This window comes from Manis pentadactyla, chromosome 2, assembly GCF_030020395.1.
Source record: "Manis pentadactyla isolate mManPen7 chromosome 2, mManPen7.hap1, whole genome shotgun sequence".
Taxonomy (NCBI): domain Eukaryota; kingdom Metazoa; phylum Chordata; class Mammalia; order Pholidota; family Manidae; genus Manis; species Manis pentadactyla.
Genome location: NC_080020.1, coordinates 173,943,426 through 173,970,986, shown reverse-complemented (window position 1 = coordinate 173,970,986; position 27,561 = coordinate 173,943,426). Strand labels below are relative to the sequence as shown.

Below are 27,561 nucleotides of genomic sequence, written 5' to 3'. Positions count from 1 at the left end.
GGCTGGTAAGGTAGAACGTGGGTTGCTCCATCTGAGTGGCCCTTGTCCAGAAGTCTTGCTTTGGTTGCTTCTTAGTCCCAGAAGTGGCTGGTAGATGAGTTGCTGCCCTTCTGACATCACCTTCCTCAGCCCTAGCCCAACTGGGCACTGCCCCCAGGCTTTCTCTGGATTTGAGTAAATGTGGTACATGACCTTGTGTGCCCATTTTGCCCACATACTCTTTTGGTCACTCTTACTCAAGATCTGGAGGTTGAGGGCTCTGTTTTAGAGAAGCCACATCCTCTCAACTCTAGTGACTTCCTGGAAGTCCACCAAGGAAGTGGCTGAAGGAGCACTAACCTGATTTCAGTCTTGGGGTCCCTTTCCTTGTCTGAACAGTGGAAGTGTGGACTGACTGGCACAGATAGCCTGGGTATCAGCAGGGTCTAACTGCCTCATTTATGCTAGAGCTGGCCTGCAGTTAGCTACGGTTAATAATTGTTGAAACTAGAAATGAATAAAGCTGTCACCTTGAGCGATCAAAGCTTTTGCTGCCTGAAACTGAAAGTGATTTTTAAAAAATCTGCATCTGATCACTCCTGGTTGGACAGACCCCAAAGCAGAATTGGGTGATGGACAGGTGCAGGCTTTGGAGTCTGGTGGTCCTTGTAACTTGATGGTCTTTGGGTAAACTAACTGTTCTGAGCCTCAGCTGTTCTCCCTGTCCAGTGAAGGTAAGACTAGCTGGCTTAGATCTGTGGGGAAATGCTCATTTACTTGTTTGATGCTAGGGCCGTGCATTGTTTAAGGCTGAATACCTGATCTTTTTTCTGACTTTAAGTATTTTAAGACTTGAGTAATCAAAGCATGGATCAACCCTATTTTGTAAAATAAGGAGGAAGTTGGTGCCCAGATTGTGGGGAGCAAGTTCGTCTCTCCAAGGCCTGAGCCTGACCAGCTGGCCAGCCACATAAGCAGGTGACCAAGCCAGTGAGGGACTCGGCAGGGCCTGCTGCTCCTGCTCTACTTGTGCGAGGGCTGCCCTTCAAGATGGCCTTACCTGGCTGGGAGTCAGAAATGAGACCACAGGCTTCCTGCCCACATGCAGATACTGAAGGGGGTTAGTGAGCTAGGGCAGAGCCAGTAACCCACATGGGCCTGCCTCCATCGATGCCTGCAGCTCCGAGACATGTCTTCCTCATCCTTCACTTCCATGCTGACACCGTGCAGGTCACCCACCTCCTGCCCACCTCAGTGCACTCGAGCTACAGAAAAGCTTGGTGATACAGAGTAGCAGATGTGGCCACCTACATTTACTTCCCTGACACAAGTATTCCAGTTTCACCATCTTTTATTGGATACAAAGTCATAAATTCTCTGATGCCCATGTGAGTCCTTTTAAATACATACGCTCAGGTACATTCGGCAAAGGGCATCTAAGGGTGATGTGGAGCAAAGTGCTGGGATGGTGATGCCTGGGTGGGGGCAGAGAAGTGGGGCCAGGGAAGGCCCCCTGGGGGCTGGAGGTACAGGCACCACTTCAGAAACAAAATCAAAAAATGCTCTCCACCACTCTGCCTGATGTGCATGAGGTGGGGGAAGCTACCCTCTCACAGCTCAGGCCCACTGCAGCCAGGCTGTGTGGGGAAGGCAGGGTCTGGGGGCCAGTTGTGGAGGACCCCACCACTGGTACTAGAACCAAGCCTACTGGCCCCAGTCACAAAGCAAGCCTAGGTCACCTCAGGCCTCTGCACCTGAATGCAAGACCCCTGCCAGGGCAGAGGTGAGGCTGGAGAGCCCAACGCCAAGCCTCCCTAGGGCCGTGCTAGTGGTGGCAGGCGAGTGAGGCTTGGACTCATGGTGGGGAGCCTGCCTGATTGTCAGGGGCCTTGGGACTGGCCAGGCTCCCAAGGGGTTGGGGAAGGAATAGGAGCTGGTTGCCTTAGTTGGCCCTGGTATTCTGATCTTCACCCAATCCTAAATATCCTCAGGCAAGGGCTGCAGATAAACACTTGTCCAGGAATAAATACATACACACAATACACAGCAATATATACAGGAATGCAGGCCTGGGACAAGGCTGGGTGAGAAAGTGAGGCCACCAGGAATAAAGAGAAGTGCCAGGCCCCTGGAGGAGGGAAGTGACACTTGTCAGGGAATAACAGGCTGGGACAGATGCCATGAGTTTAACTCCTCTGGGTACCTGGGCCCTATACCCTCACCTGTTTTCACCCCAAGTCCACAGGAATTGGATCTTTGGCACCAATAGTCTGGGAAAGTCTTCAACTTAGCGCCTTAGAGAGCTTGGGGTTGGGTAGCTCCCTAACTGTGACCCAAAGAACTAGAGGCCAGAATGAGGGGAACACACAAGACCCAAATGCAAGGGATGCAGTCAAACCTTGGAGCATCAAGCCTTGGGAAGGAGGCGGCTTTTTTTGTTTTTTGAAGCAATTCCTGAGGGAGGGGTTGGCCCAAACTCCACTCTCATGGGTAAGAGAACATGAGCTGCCTCGGTCCTTAGGTGGTCTCTCCTGACCAGTAGAAAGCCGTGGTCCTGGGCAGCTCACTCCCTCTCTGGGGATCCAGATGTACATAGCACCTCCTTTGTTCTCTGCCAGTGCTGTGGGGAGGCAGTCTGAATAAAGCCTGATGAAGTACTCAAGCCAAGTAAACCAAGCCTCTGGGTGCTGGGGCCCAGCTGTACAGCAGGTGGGGGACAGCAGTGACAACAAGAGGCCACCGCCTATGGGAGCAGGCCTGCCTTGGTTTGTGGTCTCATACTCTTCTTTGCACCTTACTGGGTGTGAGATGTGGAGGAGGGCTCCTTTGGGTGAGTGAAGGGTGCAGCACTGCAGGGATGGCCAGGCCTGCCATCTCCATATCGCATCTTCAGCCCTAGCTGTGTGGTTATCAGGAAAGTGGATAAAGTATCCCGGCAAATAAAAGCCCCTCACTCCATGGCAAGGCTTATGCCCCTGAGAAGCAATAAATAGCATTGAGCTGCTGGCAGGGTGCCTGCAAACCCACCGCTTCCCAGGCCATGCATGAAGGCCTGTGCACACACGTCTGTCAGCCCTGGGGCCAGGTGTGCAATGGGACACCCAGCGTTCCTGTTGGCAGGGCCTTGGGCCTGTACAGAATGCACTCCACACATCCTTCACATACTTAGATGGAAAATTTAGAGCAGGGCACCTGGGGGTTTCTTGGCAAAAGCCAATCCTGTGAGAGGCAAATTTCCCACCAGCAAAGGGGTCCTGTTTCCTCTTGTGTCCCCTGGGCTGGTGGTGCTCAGCGCGGCTGCATTCATGAATGAATGAATGACCTTACCCATACAACTAGTCCTTTACCACCACCTTTCTCCCACTGTAGCTACCTGCCTGTGCACCCTGACCTCCTTTGCCAGGACTGATGCCAGGCACTCTAGTGACACTCACCCAGGGAGGAACTGCCTGTAGCCTTGCCCTCAGGGCTGGAGGCTTCCTGGGGCACAGAAAGTCCCTCAGTAGGGCAAGCTCAGGCCTGGCAGGGCATCCCTTTGTGCTTTGTCCAGAAGACAGAGAGGGCAGTGCCTCTGGTCCTGGGTTGCGGGGAGCAGGGGCTACAGAGAGTGCAGTTGGCAGGCAGGACAGACACACACAGGGCGGCCAGGTCTTGAGTGGCCCTCCACCTCCATTGCAGGCCCCTGGAGTTTGGGGAAAAGTTGTGCTTCTCCTTCCCATGACTCTTGGGGACAGGGCCAGAGAGGTGGGAGCCAGTGGAGCAAGTTGCTCTGGGGTGGGGAATGCCACACAGCCAAGGCTTCATGCAGGACTGGACAGGGAGTTGCCACCATGACACCCTTGCTTTCTGGGGTCTTCAAAGGCCAGGGCCAGTACAAGCCACGGAAGCAAAAGTCATCAACTATGAAAAGCTGGGACACAGCTGGGGGCACTGCTGAGCCTGTGGGGCCCCAGCTCTAGAGGACTTGTTGCGGGGCTGGGTCTCGATGTCCAAGCCAGGTTGTGGCAGGAAGTTGGGTCCCTGGAAAGTACTGAGAAGCTAGAGATGCCCAGTCCCTACCAGGACCAGCAGCCTAATGGTTAGGGCAGAGATCTGGTCCTGTACAGGAGAGAAGGAAGCCCTAAGGTGGATCTAGGTTATGGTTGTTGAATCTTTCAAATGAAGTTTGGCAGGACCCATGGCCTCTGCACCATTGTGAGAGTCGTGAGAGGAGGAACTGGGGAGACCTGAGTCTTTGGAGCCTTGGTGCTGGGACCTGGTCCTGTGGGAACCATGTCAGAGTTACTGAAAATCCCCCATTTGCATCTGTGGTTTCTAGGCCAAGTGGCTCTGGCTCAGACCCCAGCAACACACCCAAGGGACAAGACCCCCAACACAGTCCTCAGCCAGCAGAGACAGGGGAGAGGGGTGAGTGTGGTGAAGGTGCTTTTCCTGGCTCTTGGCCACATGAATTTCGCTCCCTACCAAGGCCACATCGTCAAGCAAGCTGGTTGGACAAGGGAGCAAAGCAAACCACTCTCATCCTGGCCTCCTCCAGGCCCCAACCCAGAGGGCAACCCCATAACTCCCTCCCACAGTCTTGGAGACCCAAAGGCCATCAGATTCCTGCCCAAGCACTGGATTAGGATGACACTCCTTGAGGACAGAACTGCTCCTCACCATGGCAGTCTCCCAGAGCTGGCACCTGTTTCCTGTGGAAGCTCAGAGTGGCCGGGAGGTACAGAAACACGTACCTTTGAGCTGAGCCAGCTCGGGGGGTCACCAGGTGGCATGGGATATGTGCTGGATGGGAGGAGGAGTCTTCTCTTTCCTATAGCAGTAAGAACTCTAAGTGTCTCTACCTGGCAATTTCCCCCTTTAGAAGGGGCAGTCTCAATATCCTGTGGAGAGGTTCTGGATGAATGTTTTGCTCTGGATGAGTGTTCCAAGCTCACTCCCATTACCTCACCGCACCCTGCCCCCTACTTTTGGGCCCCTAGGGTGTTGTCCCTGGAGAATGTGGACCCAAGCCTAGGCGAGCTGTCTGAAGGAGTAGCCCTGCAGAGGGGTGGGACAGAGGAAGGAGAAGGGCCCTCCTTTCCAACTCTGAGCTGCCTTGTGGAGCCCCCTCTGGTCGGGGGCCTAGCAGAGGCCCCTGAATAGAAGGCTGTGCCCCAGGAAGTGGAAGCTTCCCCCGCAGCCTGAGTAGCTGAGGAGCCACTGGGTGGTTATTGCAGATCCTTGGGACAATGACACCAGGTGCTGCTGGTGGTGACTCAGCTCTTCGCTGGCTGTGCTCAGAAGGCTGCTCCAACTGGGGGTGGGGTAGGGGCTGGAGGGCAGCTTCTGTCTGAGCCCCTGCCATGGAGAGGCAGTGCCCAGGATCAGGCTTGTTGTTCCACTGTCCCAGGAGGTGGACAGGAGACTGTCCTCCCCTCCCTGGAAGCCAGGAATAACACTAGGCCTCCAAAGGTCCATTCCAAATCAAGGTCCCTCTGGAGATCCAAAGAGAGTGCCCTGGTGTGGGGTTGGCAGAGGCCCTGCCGCCCCCAACCCGGGTTAGCAGCTGCCTTCCACCTTGATGTGCAGGATCTTAGAGAAGCCGGGCCTCCGTCGTAGGGCCTGCAGACCGAACCCTGGGTTAGTTCCCCTCAGGGCCAAACAGGTGGGGCCCTCCCTTCATACACCCAGGTCACCAGCCCCAGCCTAGGGATGCCACTTGGGGTCATGGGGGCTGGCCTCAGAGCCAATTCCTCACCTGGAGTTTTGTTACCATGTCCTCGAACAGCTTCTGGGCCTCAGGACTGCTGGGCTCTTTGAAATAATCAGCAATTCCAATCTGGACCACAATGGACTTGAGGTTCCGGCAAATGCCTGGGAAGAGGTGGGTGAGGTGGGGGCCCATGTTTGGCCTGGGCAATGGGGCTGCTTCCTCTCCTCTCCCTAATTAAATGAGAACCCTACTGAGAGATGATCGTGGGCCAGGCAATGGGAACCCAGAAGAACAGACCCATGATGCCCAGGGGTTCAGCTGGACAGACAGTCAGGCTGAAGAGCAGAGGCCGCAGGGGACTCGGGAAGAATGAGTGGGCAACAGCCAATTGTGTAGGAGCTTTAGGAACTTCCCCTACAGAGGAGACAGTTGTGCTATGGCCTGGGGATTTGGAAATGAATTACATGGGCAGAGCAGCTGAAGGAGCATGGTGAAGGGGAGATGGGGAGCAACAAAGTTGAGAACAGAAGGCTTGAGGGCCTGGATGTTGCCATGAAGTCAAGGGAGGAGGGGCAAGGCCAGGAGGCTGAGCAGTTAGTTGTGGTGGTCAGTCGGGATGAGGCCATGAGGCAGAAGGGGAAGGAAGAAAAGGATCTGGAAATAATAATCCAAGGTCAAGGAACCATCAGTCCTCAGCACATGGTATCCTGCCAGGGGCCAAATGGTCCTGGACGATGGTCTCACTGGGCCTGAGCAGCCCGAGCTGGACACCCATGTCCTCAACGGGTGACATTGGAGGAATGGCTGGGAATGGAGTGGGTGGTTGGAGAGAGGTGGGGCCAGACCAGGCACGTTGGAGTCTACACCAGCAAGAGAAGAGTCTACACTGAGAACTGTCCTCTGGGGGCTCACACACATCTCATTTAATCCTTCCATCCATTCTAGAAAGTCAGCTTAGAAGATGGGGATACAGAACTCAGTACAGTAGTACTGAGTACAGAAGTACAGTACCTTGCCCAAAGTCACCCAGCTAATAAAGCAATAGAGTCCAAATCGAGGCCTAGGTCGGTCCAGCTCCAGGACCTATGCTCATAACCTGCCTATTCTTCTGCTTCTGCCCTTGGCTGGAGGCTCAAGTTGGGGCAGATGGTGCTACACAGCTCAGGTCTCCATGGGTGGAGCACAGGGCAATAAATGTCTGTAGAACTGAGCCATTTGGACCAGATGCTGACAGGCCTTACATGCCATGCTGGCTTCAGAAGGCACTGTTAGCAAAGTGAGGACTAGAACCCTGGTCCGTGTGATCCCAGGGCTTGTGTTGCTGTCTAGGAGCGAGAGGGAACTAGTTACAAGCATGGTAAAAGGTGACAGTGCATTCCCACCCTGCATTCCCCATCTCTCACTGTTGAAATGCAGCAGGGCCTTGGGAGTGACGGGGGTGGCTGTGAGCACCAACATTTCCAGTCCCTTCAGGCCTTCCCGGCAAACCTCAGCGGCCACCTCCTGGGTGATCTCCGACACATGGTCCAGCTCTAGGACCTGCAGCCGCATGCAGTTTCTCGCTGAGAAGGAGGTAGAGGGGAGATTCTGCTGACAAACTCCCCGAGTCACCTTGTGCCCAGCTCCTGCCCTGGATGGAGCGCCTGCCACCAGCCAGGCTGCAGCCCTGAGCCCTCTGGGATAGAAGTGCCGCACCCATGCCTGTTTCCACCCACACTACTCCGAGCCCAGGGAAAGACTCACCAAGTGATGCCAGGCCCTGAACCCCACAGCCAGCGCCCCCAACCCCCAGGGCTCGGAGGTGGGGCCAACAGCGACCGATCATCTGCAGGCAGCGGTTACTGAAGCGCATGGGCTGCTGGCTAGAGAATGAGGTGGAGGGAAGGTGGTCAGGGAAGCCTCTGGTGGCATGACAGCCCAAGACTGCTTCTCCTCCAGGCGCCCCCCACCTCTCCGGCAAAGGGCCCCACCGACCACCTAACAACTCATTAGAACCGTGGGATCATCCCTGACTCCCTCTCTGTCACCTCCTGCCAAGACCTGCAGATTCTGATTCTTGAATGCCTCTTCAAGCCCAATTCAGACCACCATCAATAATCATCTGGAGTTTAAGTGGTCTCCCTGCTAATTCAGCCTCCATATTGCTGACAGTAAGCCATTCATCCCTACATTCTCTGTCAGTCATTCAATAATGGTTCACAAGAGTCTACTATAGCAAGAACCTCGGAGCCTGGCCCTGGAGATACAGTAGTGACAATACAGAAATGGTCTCTGCCCTCAAGGAGCAGACAGTGCATCTGTGTCTGGGGAGGGAGGGAATGGCAGGGGAGGGGTGGGGGCACACAACCACAACCAGTCTAATGTAATCCCATTTTTAAGATCTAAAATCCCCCAACCACTCCCCTGTGCTTTCTAGATAAAATGCAAAAATCTAAAGGTCAAGGGCTTACTGACCTTGCCCCAGCCGTCCCTTTCCACACTCCCTGCTCAGCCCTGCCCACCACTCACACCAAATTTGCTGCTTCCCTGAACACTTCATCCCTCAACACTTGCCCAGGCAGCAGACTCACTGGCGTCTGCCTTGTGCTTGGTACCAGGGATGTGGAAACGGATAGTCACAGCCTCTGCCCAAGAACCATGAGTCTAGTGTAGACTGAAATATAGAGAAATTATTGCAAAATGGACAACTGCAGGGGTCAGGACAAGTTGCAACAGGAACAGAGGCAGGGGAGCAGTGACAAATCCTACCAGGGGGCTAGTGAAGGGAAACTGAGTGACCTGGGAGGAGTCGTCACACAGACAGAGGGCCTGGAGGGCAAGGCAAGAGCAACAAAAAAAGCCTGGTGTGTTTGAGGAACTCCAAGGAGAGCGATGGAAGATCTCACACCCTGGATTCTCCAACAACCAGCTCTTTTGTATATTATACACTGACCTCCCTGAAGTGCCTTTCATATGCCAAACAAACCTGGCTATTTCTAGCTACTGTTTACTGAACACTTACTGGGGGCCCTGCAAGCCTTCTGTACACATCTCATTTGAGCCAGCTATAGTCCTAATAATGTCGACGGATCCCTAATATCACTTTTACTTTGCAGTTGAGAAACTAAGGCGTGACTGGGTTCCCCCAAGTCACACTGTTAGTAAACCAAGACGTGACCCCAGGTCTGATTCTGAAGTCATGTTCCTAATGCTGAAATACAGACTGATGAATGTGAATCTGTTTCCCCAGCCAGCTTATGGAATGGGGCCAGATCTGCTCAGTCCTCAGCCACAGCCACAGCCCCAAGCCCAACCCTGACCCTCCCCACCCCTGCCAGGGCTCACCAGGGGTGAAGTGGTGCCACCTGGAGGGAGACAATCTCTCTGCAGCCTGCGCCCAAGGCCCAAATGACCTCATGGCCCACGGGGTCTGTTGCGCTCCTGTTGAAAAGACTAAGCTGGGGCCGCCCACTCTGGTGGCCTCTGCTCCCTTCCCTTGGGCCACAGAGCTCTTGGGTCCCTTTGCCTGAGAGCCCTGGGGAAAGCATATACAGAGAGGAGGGATCCCTTGGGTCCAGGGCCAGGAGGGGATAGGCCGTGCGTCTGGTGGTGCAGACCCACCTGTAGGTGACAGCCTGCAGGGCACGGCAGTAGCAGCTGGCCAGCCAGAGTGAACGGTCAGTGAGAACGTTGGGACAGTGGGAGATGCGCAGGATCAGCAGGTTCCCCCCTGCCGCCTTCAACAGGGACTCCAGCCCTGCTTCCAGGCAGCCCCTGGGGATGGCCAAGAAGTCATGGTGCTGCTTATGGCCACCTCCTTCTCCAGGAAGTATCCCCATGTAATTCTGGGTCTGCAGCCCAGGAGCAGCCACCCAGCCACCCACCACGGCCTCACCGGGTACTCCGGGCATATTCCTCCTTGCTCTCCTTCTTGCCCCGCTGCCGGGGCTTCAGGTTCTGCAATGTTAGTGAGTGGGCCTGGGTGCACCACTGGGCCAGCATTGCCAGGAACTGCGGGAAGAGATGGGTTACCTGAGGATGAGGGGTCTGAGCCTGGTTGACTGGAGGTGGACCAGCCCCAGGATGGGGGTCCCATGAGAGTATTTCGGGGACCCATACTGGAGCTGGGATGTTTAAGGGGCTGCAAAGACCAGACCTTGAGGAGCCCCAGACTCTGCTGGGGGAAAGGTGTGCTCAGAGGGAATGGGTGGGAGGGAAGGGGTGGTGGGTGGGGGCAAGCACCTTAGAACAGACGCGGGCATTCTCAAGTAGCACCCGTGTCCAGACAGCGGGGTGGCGGGCCACGAAGCGCCAGTCCCGGCAGACCTCAGCAGCATGCAGCAGTGTGCGTGTGTCCAGGTAGGTGAAGATGCAGAACAGGGCAGCTCGCATCTTGAGGATCTCCGGGCTGATGACTTCGTTGGAGCGAGAGGGGCTGCCCCGCTCAGCTCGCCGACCTCCGCGCCCGCTGCCTCCCTCAGGGCGGGCTGCATAGTACCAGAGGGTCAAAGGTGAGTATGGAGGGTCAAAGGCCAGCATGGACACATGGGTGGGAAACTGGAGTAGGTTAGGAGCTACAGGAAGAACGGGCATCAGACCCATGCTGGGAACCAGAGACTTGGGAGGAAGAACAGGGCCTCTGCCTCCCCTCCTCCGCATCACCCCAGTCCCTAACTTTGCGAATTAGAAAAAGGCAGTCCTTCCTCAAGCAAACTTTCTAAGATTGTGTATCATCACACAGTCCAAACTCACCCCCTGGACGAGGCAACTGAGCCAAGTTTGGAGAAGGAAAGAGTATGGAGGGCTGGGGGACGGGTGGATAGAAACCATCTCTGTGAATGGAAAGCGGGTGTGAGCCTGCCCAGAGTAGTCACTGGGCCACTGCCACACCCAGAGGATCCCTCTAACCTCCTTATCCTGACTTCCTGACTCACCCACATATGCACATGGCCTCACATATGTGGGAGGGACTCTCCCCACTGCTCTGGGGGCTTCAGTATGGGGCTAACACCCCACCACTCTCCTGTACATGTCAGTGAACAGAACCCCTGAGATGTGCCATCCTTGTGCTGTACCCAAACTGAGTGCCCTGCACTGCAAGCTCCTGCTCCAGGCTTGCAGGGTGCTATGCAGGAAGGAGTTTGTCTTTCTCATTGTGTGAGGTCTGCAGCAAGGGGGAAGGAAGTGCAGGAGCCCAGGAGATTTACAGCTTCAGACCTGTGTCCCTTGAGAGGGCCCAGCACCATGGAAAGACCGGCCTCTCTGCACACCCCCCAGGCCTCACCTGAGAGCCGGCAGCTGCTCGGTGGCCCAGCCACAGCAGGCCCAGGGCGGGGCACATCCGAGGGGCCCTCAGCCTCTGACTCGGTGGTTCGGGAGCCCACGTCCGAGACGTCACCCTCCTCCCCCTCTGTGCTGTGTCGGCGGGGTCTGCGCTGCCAGTTCTGGATGGCCTGGCGCCGCAGGCCTGAGCTGCGAGGGGGCTGGGCCCGCTCTGAGCCACCATTGGCAGCCCTTTGGCTTGCGCCCAAGCCCCCAGGGCCATTGTCCTCAGGAGCCCCCTCTTCTGGCCGGGGCAGCTCCAGACTGTCACTGTCATAGCAGCCTGAGCTCTGGGATGCAGCTGGAATGCGACTGGAGGCCCTGGGGTGGGGTGGACCAGATGGTGAGGAGCGAGGGACACCAGGCCTGCCCACACTCCCATACCCGCCTCCTCTGTCCAAGGGCAGGCCCCCGCCACCCTCCCTTTCAAGAGCCCCTCTGAGTGTGGAAAGGCAGATGGAGGTGACTCAAGGAGGACAGGGAGAGGAGGACGTATGACCCCAGGGAGGCCAGCCATCCAGTGGGCTGGAGGAGCTTTCCAGGCTGAGAGTGGGCTGTGTGGGGCGGGCCAGGCCCGAGGCTTACCCTGTGCTGGGAGAGGAGCCATGCCGTGACACTGCGTATGTGCTAGGCATGGCCGGGCCTGCATGGTGTTCTCGCTGTGGGCCCCCAGCGCAGGAGGGAGAGGGAGGGGGCAGTGGGGAGCAGAGGAGGCAAGAGGATGAGAAGGAGGAGCAGAAATGGGGCACAGAGAGAGAGGAGAGGAGGGAGAGGAGAGAGAAGGAAAAAGGTTGGGAAAGATGGACAAATAGACAGACAGACAGCCCAGAGAGGCAGGCTCACCAGCCTCCTCCCCCCACCCCATCCCCCCAGCAACCCAGGCCAAAGCTTGTGGCTCCTGGGCTCTTATTTGCAGGGATGGGTAGAGATGGGCCCCTGAAGGCTGGGCTGCTGGCACACACCTCATTACAGCCTCAGGGACTGGCACTCCTGCCCTATAAAAGGGGCTCCCCCGTTCCTGGACCCCTGCTTCAGGCCTGAGTCTGCTCACAGGGAAGAGCCAAAGATGGAAAGCGTGGAGCAAGGGGGGTGTCAGGCCTGTGTGAGGAGAGGTCACGGGGCCGGCCGCACAGGTCCAGGAGCAAGGGCGGCTGGGCACTCACCGACCTGCCTGGGCCCCGGGCGCCGGGCCCACCTCCACGGCCCAGGCTGGCACTAGGCGTGCTGCCACAGCTGCTGCTGATGACCTGCAGCTGGCGCTCCGCACGGTCAGCCCGTTCAAGGAGCTCCTCGATGAACTGCTGCAGCCGCAGCTTGGCACTGGCCTCCCGGGCCGCCGTCTCCTTCAGGAACTGGTCGATCTGCACCACCTCCCTGGGCCCAGAGCAGTCCCTTACCCCAGTGCCGGGGGGCCTGGCTGCCCACACACCCCCGGGAGGAGACCCGAGCAGTAGGGAGAGACATGAGCACAGCTGCCCGCTATATCTGCTCACAGTCATGTGGGTACATGCAGCACAGGTCCTGGCACACTCTCTGCTCATGGCACACACAGAAATGCAAGCACACTCTCTGTCTGGGTCACACTCTCCACACACCACCGACCCAGCCCCATACATACAACTAAACACCCCCACTACCCAGGGAAATGCTCATAGGTATGCTCAGTCACACACAACCACCTCCTCCCTCCAGAAACAATCATGGGCACACCCTTAGGGTTGCACAGCCATGTATGCATAGCCTATATCACTCATATGCATGCACATTTACCAATGTACACATACAATTGACCCTCAAACAATGCAGGGGTTAGGGAGGCTGACCTCTGCACAGTTAACAATTGTGTATAGCTTTTGAGCTCCCCCAAACTTAACTACTAACAGCCTACTGTAGACCAGAAGTCTTACCAATAACATAAGCAGTTGATTAAAACATATTTTGTATATTATATGTATTACATGCTATAGTCTTACTACAAAGTCTGCTAGAGAAAATAAAATGTTTTTTCAAATTGTCACAAGTCTCCAAAAATTTTCCTAACACCTTTATTTAAAAGATCTCCATGTAGAAAGACAAGTGCCAAATGATTTCCCTCATTTGTGGAGTATAACAACGAAGCAAAACTGAAGGAACAAAATAGCAGAGACTCCAGGAAGGGACTAGTGGTTATAAAGGGGAGGGGTGGGGGAGAGCAGGTGGGGAGGGAGGGAGAGGGGGATTGAGGGGTATTATGTTTAGTACACATGCTGTGGGGGATCACGGGGAAAACAGTATAGCACAGAGAAGGCAAACAGTGAATCTGCAGCACCTACTACACTGATGGACAGTGACTGCATTGGAATATGGGTGAGGACTTGATAAAATGGGTAAATGTAGTAACCACCTTGTTTTTTCATGTGAAACCTTCATAAGAGTGTATATCAATAATATCTTAATAAAAAATTAAAGAAAAATAAACTAGTGCAATGCTGATATAATGAGAAAAAAAAAGATCTCCATATAAATAGACTCTTGCAGTTCAAATGTGTTGTTTAAGGGTCAACTGAACTTACATCATGTTTATGTGTGATATGAGTATTTACTCCCAAACACATTCACAGTTGTCTATGCATCCATTCAACATTTACTGAGCACTTTGTAGGTGTCAGAGACTGTTCTAGGGTATTGGGGATACAGCAGTGGGCAAACCATTGAAAAATTCCTGCCCCCATGGAGCTCATATCACAATGTGGACAGATAAACAACATCTATATATTTCATAATTCTACATTTAAAGACCACAGCAATGAGAAGCCAGCAAAGGTGACTGAGAAGCAGACAAAAGCTAGGAAATCCCAGGAGAGTGTCCTGGAAGGGAATTATTTCAAGGATCAGCTATGTCAAATGCCACTGATGGGCCAAGTAAGATGATGACTGGGTCTTGGCAGCGTGCAGGTTGATGACATGGAGAAGAGTGGTAGAGGTAGACACCTGATCAGAGTGGGTTAAGGGAGAAGATGGGAAAGGAAATGGGAGACCAGGAGTACACAGAATACTTTGAAGGTGTTTTCCAAGGAGAGAAAAGGGTCAGAAGCTTAAGAGGAGGAGGCATTAGGGCAGATGGGGGAAACAACCTTCTGTGTGTGTACGCTTTTAGGAATGATATAGTAAATAAAGAAACTCCAATGATGGAAAATGGAGAGGGGAGAATTAAGCCATGTCTTTGAGTAGACAACATGCAGGGGCTGGCCTGGCTAGGAGGACAGAAAAGAGAGACAATTTTCACAGTGAGGCACATGGTCATATTGCCATGGACTGACTCACGGTCCCAAATACACTCCATCATGACACTCTTGGCCCCACACACCATTTCATGCTCGTGGCCACAGATCCCGTATTACAAAACCACGGCCACTCACGCACACTCATGGTGGTGGCAGGGGCACAGTGTTCCATGCTGTCACCCATTCAGGAACACTCAAGCGCACATCAACTACATGGCTCTGCGGGTTACTCACTGCTGCTTTCGGCTCAGCTCCTGTTCCTTGTGCACCAGGTCCTGCTTGAGGGAGGCCAGGAGCTCTACACTCACGTCCACCTGGCGGGAGAGCTCGGAAGCGCGCTCCTCCAGCTCCTCCTTCTCTCGCCCCAGCCGTGCGCTCTCCTGCCGCGCAGTCTCCAGTTCGGCTGCCTTGCGCTCCAGCTCGGCCTGCAGCCGGCCCACCTGGCCAGCGATCTTCTGCTCCACCTCCTCGCTCAGCCGCTCCAGCCGCCGGTCCACCTCCAGCTTCTCCAGCGCGCGGATCTTGAGGCGCGCCAGACCCTCCTCGTAAGCCACATCGGCGGGAGAAGGGGACGCGGGCGAGGCGGACGCAGGCCCGGGGCCCGGCCCGGGCGGGGGCGTCGAACAAGCCGACGAGGCCACGGACTTGCGGGCGAACAGCTCCCCCAGCGGAATCTCGATCTCACGCAGCGCGTAGCGCGCGGCGGCGGCGGGCACGAGGCCGGGTTCAGCCAGCTCGTCGCAGGGCAGGCTGGCGGGCACGAGGTCGCCGGGGAAGTGGGCGAGGGGCGCGTGGTGGTGATGGTGGTGAAGCAGGTGTGGCGCTGCGGGCGACGGCCCGGACGCCTGCTCCTTGCCCTGGAAGGACGTGCTCTCAAAGACCTCGCGCCGGGCGCCGGGCACGGCCAGCAGGGCGGCGGGCTCTGGTGACAGCGGGAAACCCGAGGCGGCGGCGGCCGCAGCCGCTGCGGCAGCGCCGTCGCAGATGCTGTTGGTCTTGGAGAGGATGTAGAGCGTCTCGTACGTGTGACTGTACTCCAGGTGCGCCCGCAGCGACGACAAGCTGCGGAAGCGCTTGTGCTCCCCGCAGCGGGGGCAGCGGTATGGGAGGTCCAGCGAGGCCATGACCCCGCCGCCCCCGCGGCGCCCAGGCTCCAGCGCGGCCCACCCGCAGGTCAGCCGGGCGCGCACATGAAGGGCTGCAGGCGGGCCTCCCCACGTGGTCAGGACGGCTCAGGGCGAAGAGGCTGGAAAAGAGGGAGGAAACCTTAGAGGCTGGTATTCCTCCCCCCCTCCCCCCACCTCGTATGCCCCACCCGTGAGGACATTGACTTCCCCAGGAAACACATGCCCAGAACGGAGGGGCCAGCCGGGACCAATGGCCTGACCTCCCAGAAGGGGCTGGCCTGCTCTGGTACCTGTACGAGGGCCTGTACATATGGCAGAGTGAGAAAGAATGAGAATTCTTTAAGGAAAAAAAAGGCATTCGTTTTATTTATAATAACTCCAACCTAGGCATAACCCAAGTGCCCATTGCCAGTGAAACAGATAAACTGTGGTATAGTCATAATGGAATATTAGCCAGCAGGGAGCAAATGAACCATTGGCACATGAAGCATGGACGAATCCATTCAATATTAGGTTGCATGAAAAAAGCCAGACCAGAGTGCACACCATCGGATTCCATATAATGCAGAGTTTGAGAACAACCAAGTTGACAATGACAGAAGTCAGAATAGAGGTCACTCTTGGGAGCTATATGGGCAGAGAAGGGGCAGGAAGGACCTTCATGTGATGCTGAAAATGTTCCATATCTTCATATGAGTGGTGATATACAGGTGTGTACATACATAAACAATCTAGCTGTATACTTAAGATTAGTGCACTATATGTATTTGGCTGTATGTTACATCTCCACAAAAAATGCTTTTAAAAAAGATGCTTGTTCAATTTCCATGTTGTGAAAACCACACCCATCAGACAGGCTGGACTATTGATACCCTGTTGCAGTGACCAAGATGTCACCTCACCTGATGGTACCTGTGTATCACTGTTCCTGTCCCTGCTTCTGAACCACATTCTCCCATTCCTGCCACTCCAGGCACCTAGGTTCTTTTTCAGATTTCTTTGCTTTCCAGTAAGTGCCCCTGCCCTGCCCTTTGCTCCAAGGGCTACCATATTTGTCTTACTCAGATTCTTTGTGGCACAAGCCACCACCTTTCCTGGCATCCCACCCCTGGTCACCCTCAACTCCCACTGCCCATCCTCCCTTCTCTCTGACCCATCATCCTTCCCCTGCCTCACCAGATCTCTACTCCATTCCTCAGTGCCCTCCTCTTCCTAACTGCCTGCAACTGGGAATCAACCACCCTCTGTTGTCACTACATTCTTCTGGGTCACAGACAACCTGCTAATCAGACAGTCCCCTTGGCATCAAGAGTCTCCTTCACCCATTTGTCCCTCAGCTGATACTACAGACCTCCCTCCCATCTTCATAGATTGCCATGAAGCTTCCCCGTTTGTGTCCTCAGACCTCCTCTCACTGTCTTCCTAATCATCCTGTCTCCTGATGGGAAGTCTCCCTTCCCACCCCCTTTGCCTCTGTCTTCTCCCAGGTAGTCTGGTTCACTCCCACAGCTTCACTCACACCTTTAAGCCAATGACTCTCAGCTCTCTCTCTCCATCCTGACCTGCTCCTGAATTCTGTTTGCCTTCTGGCATTTGCACATAGATATGTGGGGGGATGTTTGCCAGCTCAACACCCAGTCCTCCTCCTGGTAACAACACCCTGCTTTGACCTTGAGGAACCATCCTTCCTTCCCCACTTTCTCAGTCCATGTGGTCTGAGTGGGGATTGATGGTCCACCCCGGGTTTCAGGAATAAGACGGTGATATCGGCCTGGCCAATTAGAATCCTGGAATGGGCACAGATCACCAAGTTAAATCAATGAGTCTTTTCTCACTGCATAATGAGTCATTTATCCAGGACTTCTCTAGAACTACTAGAGAAAAGCATCCTCTTTCAGGTTTCTAAGCTAGTGGGGAAAGTCAGAGCAGCAAAGGCCATCTTTGTCTTCTCTGGGAGAAACCACCTGGGAATGAAGCTAACACAGAGAAGCAGGACTGAGATGGAGAAAAAGGGATTCTTCCAGACACTGAGATCCTGGTCTGTTCAATTATGTGAGCCAATCAATCCCCTTTTTTGCATAAGCCAGTTGGAGTCGCATCTGTGTTACCTGGACCAGGAGAAAGTCCTAACTCAGAAATTAGAATGAGAAATAGAATTTTTAAAAGTGACAGACCCTAAGGAGGAATTAGCTGAACTAAGGGGAGTGAGGAGTGAGATAGTACCGCTTCCCTAGTCAAGTTGGTTAGCCCTGCTGCAGAAAAGCAAAGCAGCTGATTGAATTCTCCCACCATCTCTGGGGCTGAGGTGACAGGGGACTTGTAGGAAAACATCATGATGTTGGGGTGTGGGCTTTCTCATGGCCTCAGAAAGGTACAGCAAGAAACAGACACACTGGCTGAAAGCGGAGAGGAAGAAAAGGCTGCTTTGCCGGGAGAGGCCCTTTCTGCCTGAGGCCAGTAATCCAACACGGCTGAGAGTCAGATAATTAAGAGCCAGCTCTCTGCTTCTAGCTAAAGGCAGTTCAAGTTGGAAACACAGAGGGAGACAAACCTGGGGCCTGAAAGGCTCTTGACTCCTCAGACCCTCCTGAAGCCCTCCTGCTGTGCCCTTCCAGTTCAACAGAGGCAACTGTTGCTTCCACTATAAGCAGCTATTCACTGGGATGCAGGCTGAGTGGAAAGGCGCAAATGAACTCTGCCTCCCACCCTACACTAGGCATTCTCATTGCCCTGTGGCAGAGCCCTTATTAGAGGCCACAGAACCCTGGGCTCCTGGGATGGGCAGGGTACCAAAGCCTGTTGCTAAGAGACAACCCCTCCTTCTCCCACAACACCATCACCAGGGACTCGATTCAAGAATGTAACTTTCAGTAAGATCTCTAGTTTGGTTAATAGCTCTGGGGATGACGGAGTACAATTTCACTGAAAGCTTCCTAATGATGAAGGGAATTGTACTGCCAGGAAAAAACCACAAAGGCTGGGGATTACTCAGCCCCTAAAGTTTTCCTCCCCCAAATCTGCACCAATGGGAGGTGACCCCTCAACCCTCCTTTTGTGTATGGCCACAAAATTTCTTTGTGGGACAGCAGAACCAGAGCCGCTGAGAGGTGGGCCACTACCCTCACCCACACTGGTGGAGCATGTTGACCTCGCCATGGGCCTTTGACCACTGCATGAGTTTCTTCATCTCCCCTCTTCAGTGGAGAGGATTTTTGTTCTTTAATCTATATGCGTTTTCCTCCACCCTCAAGAAGGTACCAGGTTCCTCTGTCCACAGATGACCCCTTCTCATGGTCCTTCAGTGGCTCTCATCCTCTATCAGCTGTAGCCAAACTCCTCAGTTCATGTGTGGGTTTCCCTGTACTCTTGGCAATTTTAGAATGACAAATGGCTGGCTGTTTTCACTTGCATTTTTTTGATTACTATGGCTGGACATTTTTTCACACATTTGTCAGTCATTTATAACTCATTGGTGACTTGCCTATGCACTACTCATTTTTATACTGAACATTCATATTTTCTTATTGATTTGCAAAAGCTTTTTATTATATTGATCCTTTGATATTTATATACTAGAAATATTTATATACTAGAAATATTTTTCTCAAGTGTGTTGATTGGCTTTTACTTTTGTTTTTGGTCTTTATTGATATACTAAAGCTTTTACGTTTGCTTCAGCAAAATCTTCAGTATCTCTGATTTTGTCACATGTAAAAGTCTGTCCCTCCCTGAAGATTATATGAACAGCTACAAATGTTTTCTTTTAGTACTTTGTGATTTCCTTTTTTTAAAGTCCAGAACATTTTTTTAAATTAAGGGCGTTAAACAAATAACCATTACACTATAAACTAACAATGACTTGGTAGCATGCAAATTCTCTAGGCTTTGTGGTTATCTTGTTTACACTGGAGTTTTAATCCATCCAGAAATATTTGGTATGCATGGTGAGACAAGGACCACTTTTTGTTATGGACATTTTCACAAAAATGGAATATGATGATGAACTCCAGTGTACCCATCATCCAGCTTCAACAGTCATCAACTCACGGCCAATTCTGTTTCATCTGTACACTGCTCCCCTGCTTCACACTTCCTCCATCCCCACCACTGGACAATTTTGAGCAAATCCAAGATATCATATTATTTCATCCCAAAATACCTTAGTATGTATAAGACCGGGACTTAGATCTCTTTTTGAAAAAATACTTGTCACTGTTCTAACATCATCATCCTTTAGGTATGTATATTAAAACCCAAAGGTAAATCCAGAAGATGGATTTCTGAAAAGACCAACAAAATAAACACCCCTCTGGCAAATCTATTCAAAAAGAAAAAAAAAAAGAAAAGAAAACAAGCACATAAAACTATGAATGAAAAGAAGAATAACTACTGACACAGAGATTTTTTTAGAAATTACTAAAATGCTACCAGGTACAACTCTTGGCCCCAGTTTTTGAAAATCTGGATTAATTGAAAGCTTTTCTGGGAAAATATTAAATTATCAAAATTGGCCCAAGAAGAAATAGAAAGCCTGAATAGACTATTGACTGTAGATAAAACTGAAGAAGTCGGCGAAATGGCCAAGGGATATTATAAAATAGAATTCAGTTCACACGCACCCAACTGTTTAGGAACACGGTTACAGGCATACCTCAGAGAGGGCAAGTAGGGTTCTGGGCTGCTGCAATTAAGCAAGTATCACAATAAAGTGAGTTGAATGGATGTTTTACATATAAAAGTTATGTTTACACTATACTATACTCAATTAGGTGTGCAAGGTTACTATGTCTAAAAAACCAAGGTACATGCCTTAATTTAAAAATACTTAAAACATTTAAATACTGAAAAAAATTTTTTTAAATAGTTAAAAAATGCTAACCACCACCTGAGCTTTCAGAGAGTCATAAGCACTGATTATTGATCACTATAACAAATAGAATAATAACGAAAAAGTTCAAAATATTGTGAGAATTACCAAATTGTGACACAGAGACATAATGTGAGCAAATGCACTCACTTGGAAAAATGGCGGTAATAAGACTTGCTCAGTGGGGTTGCCGCAAATCTTCAGTTTGTAAAAAAAATGCAGTATCTGTGAAGCACAATAAAACAAGGTATGCCTGTATCTGTATGGAATGGTCAGCCTGGTGTCACGGTACTTGTGTGTGCCTGTTCATACCAGCTAAGTGCCGATCCCTCCAGTGGGGGCATTTTTTAGAGCCTCAAAAGTAGCCAGCCTGCTTCCTCCCCTCCCCCAAAAAGGGTCCATTTTTGAAGCACCCTTCGCCTGCACCGAATCTTGCTAGACAGGCTCCAAGAAAGCAGGGGAAGGGGAAAGTCTCGGGGTGCAGGCTTTTGTGTGGATGTGCAAGGCAGAGAAAGGAAGGGGCTTCTGAGATCCAGCTGGCTCTTCCCAAGAGGCCTGCCCATCCCACAGTTCCCTCCATCTACTGGAGCTGAGTAATGACTATGAATCATTCTTAGGAATATTTTTGCCCAAATGTATACATTTCCTCATCATGAGCATGAAGCTTTGAATGTAGGCAAGAAGGTGATGGAGGCAGGGGAAGGCAAGAGAGGAGGAAAAAGAAAAATAGAAATGTCTGTTTAAATTCCATTGCAAACTTATACTCAGTACCATGACAGAACAGACAGAGATCTTCCTTTGCATTCCAGTCTCCCCAAATCAGCAACCCCTGCAGCCCTAAGACTTGCCTCCTTTTTCAGCCTGGCCCTGTCCCCTGGCTGTCCCCAAGACCTGCTCCGCCTTCTCCCATCTGAATGCCTATCTCAAGTCTGCCTTTTTTCAAGTCCAGCTCAAAACTTTCATTGGGTAAGAGGATTCTACAGGCTGAACCAATCAGGAGACATTATCTTTTCTCCTTTTTCTTCTTTTTTTTTAAGGCTTTCAGGTGTGTCAGTCTCATCTCCTCAAACAAGATCAACATCTCAAGGTGTGTGTCTTCTCTGGCTCTTGTCTACTGTCATTTTCTCAGGTTTCTCAGGTTTCTCTGCCAGAAACACAGATAATCTTACATTTTCATGGCTTCCTTGACCACGTGGTCACCAAGAATTCCTGCAGTAGATATTATATTTTCCCTGCTCAGCAAGTCTTTACCTTCTGGTATTAGCAACATCTTGTCCTTTCCTTGATGAGTTGCCTCTCCTCACTCCATGTGGTTCTGATGGGGCTGCCAATCCTAGTAGAGGGGACATATGACCCAGGCCAGGCCAATCATGGTACCCCGATCTCCTTGGCCACAATGATTGACCCAGGAATGGGCACATTCCTCAAGCTGAGCCAACAGTCTTTCACTGGGAATTTATAACAAAGATTCAGGAGTCCTCTGGTCCTTCTGGGATCACATGCCAGGAGGATGAAGCTATCTATGGCCTTGTGCAACTTCCATCCACTATCATGGTTGGAGAATAAATATGGCAACATTTAGAGGAAAACTGAGCCAAAAGCTAGGCAAAGGGTCTTTGTGACATTTTTGAGAAACTGGGTACAGTTATGCCAAGACCCACTCATCTCCCTTATTTGGTACCTATTCTTTTTCATTTAAAATAATTTGGGTTGGATTTCTGTCACTTCTGATCAAAAGTCCTGACTAATACTCTCATAAGTCTATATTTCTAGCCTAAAATTCTCTCCTGGGCTCTATTAAAACATGAATTCATTGAATGTACATTCACGGAGTACCTGCTCTGTACCATGAACTATATCAGGTGCTGTGCTAGGTAAGCTGAGGACACAGACCAACACGATTCAAACCTTGCCTTCAAGTGGCTTGTGATCTTCTGGGGCAGATGAGGTATTGGATGAAACCATCATAAGATAAATGCAGGAGGCTGGTATGGGATTCTATAATCAATGCAACTTGAGGAACAGGAGGACTGAGATAGTAGCATCCAGGTTGACTCTTAAAGAGCAAAGGAAAGTTGTCAGGTGAGGAAGGGCAATTATGAGATTGGGGGTGAGGAAGAAAAGCATTCTGAGTAGCAGAAACAGCATGTGCAAAGGCCAGGAAGTGAGAAAAAGTACGCTTCCCTCAGAGAACTAAAATGTGAACTCCACAGGGTAGAGACACTGTCTGTCTCAATCACTGCTGTTTCTTCAGTACTTAACAAGAAATGCTTGTCATGGGGCAGGTGCTCAGCAAGTGTGGAATGAAGGAATGGCAAGGGTTTAATCACTTGTACAGTTTAGAGAATGTACCAGAGAGGGCCAGGGCCAAGGTCAGGAGGAAGGCTGTTGGGATGTTGGAAGTGGAGACTGTCAGCCAAGGTAGCAGGAGTGCAAACAGGGAGGAGGGTGGATACAGGAACAATTAAAGAAGGAGAATTGAGAAGGCTTGGTAACAGAATGCTTGTGGCAGGTACAAAAGGAAGGAGTCGAGGATCAGGCTTAGGTATGGGTTCTGAGCTTCTGGGTAGATGAGTATGTGGTTCAGTAAGGAGGAAAAATGAAGGAGCGCAGGTTTGGGAGTAAGATAATGAGTCTGGTTGTAGATTCCATGAACTTGAGTTTCCTTGGGGTCTTGGAAGTAGAGATACCCAGTACATAGTTTGCAATGTGGAGCTGAAAATACAGTTTGGCAGCTTAAGCATAAAAACAAAAGTGGATGAGGACCAGGGAGAGGGTGCAGAGAGGAGAGAGCCAGAGGAAAGGTAAACCATCAGAGAGGCAGAGGAGAAGAACCAAGAAATTCCTATGAACCAGCAGCAGAAATGGGATTTCTGGTGGGAAACCTTAGGGAGGACAGGATATCAGGGAGGAAAGGAATGGGCAACAGTGTAAATAACAGTGTAAACAGCAGGAATTGACAACTCAATTAAGAGCAGAGCTGCAAAGGGTCTACTGGTGATTTTAGAGAGGGCCACTTTGATGAGCTTTGCTAATGTGGGTTTAGGAGACAGCAAGGTAAGGATGTGAATAGAGTCAGTGAGTGGACACAAAAAGTTCAACTGTGAGTGGGAGGAGGCAGCATGGAAGAATCCAGAAACAGGTTTTAAGATGAGAGACACCTGAAGATATTTAAATGTTTCTTAGAGATAACCTATAATCTATACCATCACGTCTGCTAGCCTGGGGCACAGATAACTCAATGCATTAGACCTGAAATTTGTAGCAATTCTTTCTTAGAAGCACCACTTAGAGAGAGGATGAAAAGGGATATTTCAATGTAGATAGCTCAGAGCTTATTACGACTGAACTCCCAATACAACAACAATCACCTTCAAACCTGCTGCTTTCTCGTGTTTCCCATCTTGACCAACATCTTTATTATCTACTCAGCAACCTGGACGTGACTCACCAAGGCATCACTGAATTCTCAGTGTCCCCCTCAGATCTCATCAATCACTGATTTTCGTCAATACTATTGTCTGAATATTTGACTCTGTCTACTTCTTGTTTTTCCTATAGCTGCTGCCCCAGACCTGTTATCTTCTTCTATTGCATCATTGATTCTAACTGAAGTCTCTGATTCCTCCAGCTTTGAATTCTCATGTTTCCTGCAAATATAGATCTAGTCATGTCACTCTTCTTCTAAATATCTAAAGGCAAGCCATCTTCTGAGAGGTAAAGTCCACCTTGTCTTGCCTACCCTCAAGGCAGGCCAGGATCTGACTACCACCAAGCCTTGTCAGCCCTAAATTTTGCCTCTGCTTCCCGCACGCATCCTTAGCAAGCCCTGTGGGGCTCAGCTTCAATGAGAAGTGCCGTGTGCTGTCACATCCTCAATCTTGGCTCACACTGGTCCCTCTTTCTGGGACTCCCTCTCCAGTTGGTGATTTCTGCAGACCCGGCTCAAATGCTGCAGTTTCCACGGTGCCTTCCTGGGTCCTCTCCTCCAGATCAAATCACATCACAGCATGAATCACTCCTTCCCATAGCTCTTCAACATATGTTAGCAGGTATCACATGCTGGAGAGTCAAAGACCTGTTACACATCAGATCCTGGCCTACACACATATTAGAGAGCAGGGACAATGCAAGTGATTCATTTCACACCTTCCTCACACACAGTAGACATCAGTATCTTCTTAGAGGACTCACACTGGCTAATGGATGAATTCACTGTTTTCATGTAACCAAAGTGATTTCCACCACTCATTGTCATGGAACTAGATGAATTTGGTTACAATTAAGTCAATCTAAGAATCATCTTTAATAACAAGTTCTTCCCTGGCTCTGCTAGTCATCCACTGGGAGGTAAGAACTTGCTAAGCTTTTTTGACATTGTCGCTCTAAGCAGAGCTTGAACAGAGCTTCTCTGTTTCATTCTATTTTACCCACTCAACAAAAAGACGCCAAACATAAGGTCCATGCCAGGCACTGGGGACACAAAGATGAATAAAATAGTCATGTCCTCAAAGTGCTTGCAGTCTAATAATCTAAATAGTGAACATTTACTTACTCATTATTCTGATCAGATACCATGCTTCTCATTTAGTTCTCAAGGCAATGCTGCAAAATGGGTGGTATCATCTCCATTTTAGGAGGAGGAAATTGAAGCTCAGGGTGGCCAAATCACTCACCCAAGTATAGTAAGTAACTGTAATAGGCTGTTGCTTTCATGGCCTCCAATGAGCTATGCCTCCCAGTATTCTTGCCCTTACGTGGTCCCCTCCACACTGACTTAGAGTGTGGCCATGTGTCTTGGTTTGGTCAGTGGGACATGCACAAGTCTGATGCAGACAAAGGTTTGATAAACAGTTGTAAATAAGGGCTTACCCTCCTGTAATACTTCCTCTTAGGATCCAGCTGCCATGTAAAATACTTGGGCTAAACTACTGAAGGATTAGAAGCTATGTGGAGAGATACCCTGGAGGATGAAAGATCATCTTGGTGTTTCTTTCCAGCCACCCTCTCAACTGAACACAGCTGACAGGTACCAAGTAAGCCCACAGCCAGTCATGGCCAACCCACAGACCATGAGAAATATTAAATATCTGTTGTTTGAGGCCCCTAAATTCTGGGGTGGCTTGTTATGCACCAATGTATAATTGAAACAGTGACAAACTATGATTTGAACCCAGTACTACCTGATGAACTTCAAAACCCACAGTCTTAGTCTCAACACTAGGTTCCTTCTGGTTGGAAGTGGAATGTCGCATTGATACTGTAATATTCACAGGCTGGCCCATACTGCACTCAATAAATATTTGTCAAATGAATGAATAAAGGGGTGGTTGGCTACCAGAGAGGTAAGAAAGTCCTGGGAATTCAAAGGCAGGATGGCAATTACTTTTCAACAACCATCATCCCCTTTCAGCACAAATATTCCAAAAACAAAAACAACCCTAAGTCTAGAAATGAACGTGTGGATATCACCAAACTACTTCACTCTGTCTCTTTCTCTGTTAAATTTGATCAGGCAAAATTGAGATATTAGCAGAGTTTGGTTTTTTATGGTCCTTTCCCCTGTGCCCAGCTCCCCACCATGCCCCTGGGATCTCCTCTCCCTCCCACTTGGCCTTCTGGGCCCCTGAGCTCTTTCTTCTCTTTCCATATAAAATCCACATGCAGGAAAGGAGCAGAAAAGGTGGAAATTACAGAAATGGGGAGGGAGATTTGGGTGTTAATAGATGATTTTACAGGCCAAATAAATGAAGTAAGTTTCAGGAGACAACTGCCAGCATGTGGAGGAGGTATTCTAAAGAGGGGGAGGCAGTCAGAGGTGTCCCCGTGGACAGGGAATAAAGGAATGCCCCCTGCCTCTTTAAATCCTTCTGAACCCTCAAGAGGGAGGGTCTTTGGCTCTCCACAGCTGGGGCTGGGGCTCTAACATGTTTATATCCCAGAGTAGTCACTATAGCCTGGTCAAGACCCACAGGGGTCAAAGTACCCAGTCCTCTGCTTCCTGACTGCCCTGATATTGCCTTTTCTGTTCTAAGCCCCCAGTCACTCTCAGGCTCCTGCAAACATGCACACACCTCCCAAGGTCACACACATGGTTCCAGCATATGAATCCCACACCCAGAAAATCATTTGAACCCATAGCTGCAGACTCGGCCTAAGGAGAGAGCAGGGCCCACTCTTACAGGCAGACCTTAGTAAGTGCACATAGGCACCGTGTCACACACTCACATGCAAAGCAATGCAATGCAGTGGGGTGCACACATCCAGGCACTGGAATATGAGCAGACAGAAACATGTGTGCACATACATGCACACCTCCAGACCACGTAGACTGTCACACGTGCCCAGCAGCACGCACACACAGATACCTAAACCCTCCCACCCTCAGACACCGGCACAGGTGCCCAGCCAGGCCTCAACACCAAGCCCCTCCCCCACCCCTTTTCAGAAGCAGGTGGAGTGGGCTGGGATTTTCGGGCGTTGCCCCTCCTCCCTCCCTCTGGCCCCTGCTCTCCAAGGTCCACAGTCTCATTGGGGTCTGGAGCCCGCCCCGGCCCCCAACCTGCGCGCAGGGAGCGACTGTTGAGAGGGGGGATGGGAAACCTGGTCTCAAATCCTTCGGATTTTAATTCCTTAAATTAACACCTTCCTTGCCTCCGGTCTGGCCTGTCCAGAATCCCTGCCTGTCTGGCAGCCTCGCGGGCCTCTAGAGGGCTGTGGGGGAGAAGGAAGAGGAAGAGACAGCGGCTGGGGTCCTCCCTGCCTGCCTTCTCTCTCCAGGAGCGGTCCCACTGCGAAACCGCGACTCGTCCTTACCTCCTCCACCCCGCGGCGAGGCCAGGCCCCGGCTGGGGGTGCAGAGGCAGCCCCCGCGTGCCCGGTCCAGATGAAGGGCCGCCTCGGGGCCTGGGATCTCGTTCCCCACTGAAGCCTCGGGTGGCCGCCGCGGCTGGAGCCCCCGCCTCCCTCTCGGGGCGGGGGCGGCCAGGCCTCCCAGCCAGTCGCGGCGGGAGGGGCCCACCAACCGGGTGGGGGAAGATTGGAGAAGAGGAGGGAGGAGGGGGTGCGCGGCCGGGGGAAAGGAAGGGAAGGGGGAGGGAGGCAGCTAGGAGATGGGGCGGAGCCGGCCCCTCCTCTGGGGCGGGCGCTCCTGCAAGCTGGGGAGCGGCAGATGCCGCCAGAAGCGGCTGCGCCGGGACCCCACGCTTTCTGCTGAAGGTGGCTTCGATGGGGGAGGGGTCCACGGCGCCGCCCTCGGGTGCAGGGACCGCTCTGGCCGCGCTGCTCCTGGGTCTCTGCCTTGCCGGCTCCTGGCACCGCCCTGAGCATTCT

General features: G+C 51.7%; 2 protein-coding genes across 2 annotated transcripts; both read right to left on the bottom strand.

Annotated features, from left to right (window-relative positions):
* Positions 1 to 1,295: 1,295 nt before the first annotated feature.
* On the bottom strand, positions 1,296 to 4,884 carry LOC130682571 (uncharacterized). The gene is made up of 2 exons (XM_057497095.1): positions 3,414 to 4,884; positions 1,296 to 2,954 (listed from the first exon to the last, which is right to left on the bottom strand). Exons 1-2 carry the CDS (start codon positions 3,696 to 3,698, stop codon positions 2,262 to 2,264), a joined length of 978 nt encoding a protein of 325 aa, XP_057353078.1. The 5' UTR covers positions 3,699 to 4,884; the 3' UTR covers positions 1,296 to 2,261.
* Positions 4,885 to 4,905: 21 nt separating this feature from the next.
* On the bottom strand, positions 4,906 to 27,352 carry FBXO41 (F-box protein 41). The gene is made up of 13 exons (XM_036930683.2): positions 27,046 to 27,352; positions 14,470 to 15,481; positions 12,136 to 12,346; positions 11,558 to 11,631; positions 10,935 to 11,293; positions 9,893 to 10,137; positions 9,546 to 9,661; positions 9,272 to 9,424; positions 8,996 to 9,091; positions 7,415 to 7,533; positions 7,075 to 7,233; positions 5,717 to 5,832; positions 4,906 to 5,580 (listed from the first exon to the last, which is right to left on the bottom strand). Exons 2-13 carry the CDS (start codon positions 15,357 to 15,359, stop codon positions 5,518 to 5,520), a joined length of 2,601 nt encoding a protein of 866 aa, XP_036786578.2. The 5' UTR covers positions 15,360 to 15,481; positions 27,046 to 27,352; the 3' UTR covers positions 4,906 to 5,517.
* Between the last annotated feature and the right edge of the window lie 209 nt (positions 27,353 to 27,561).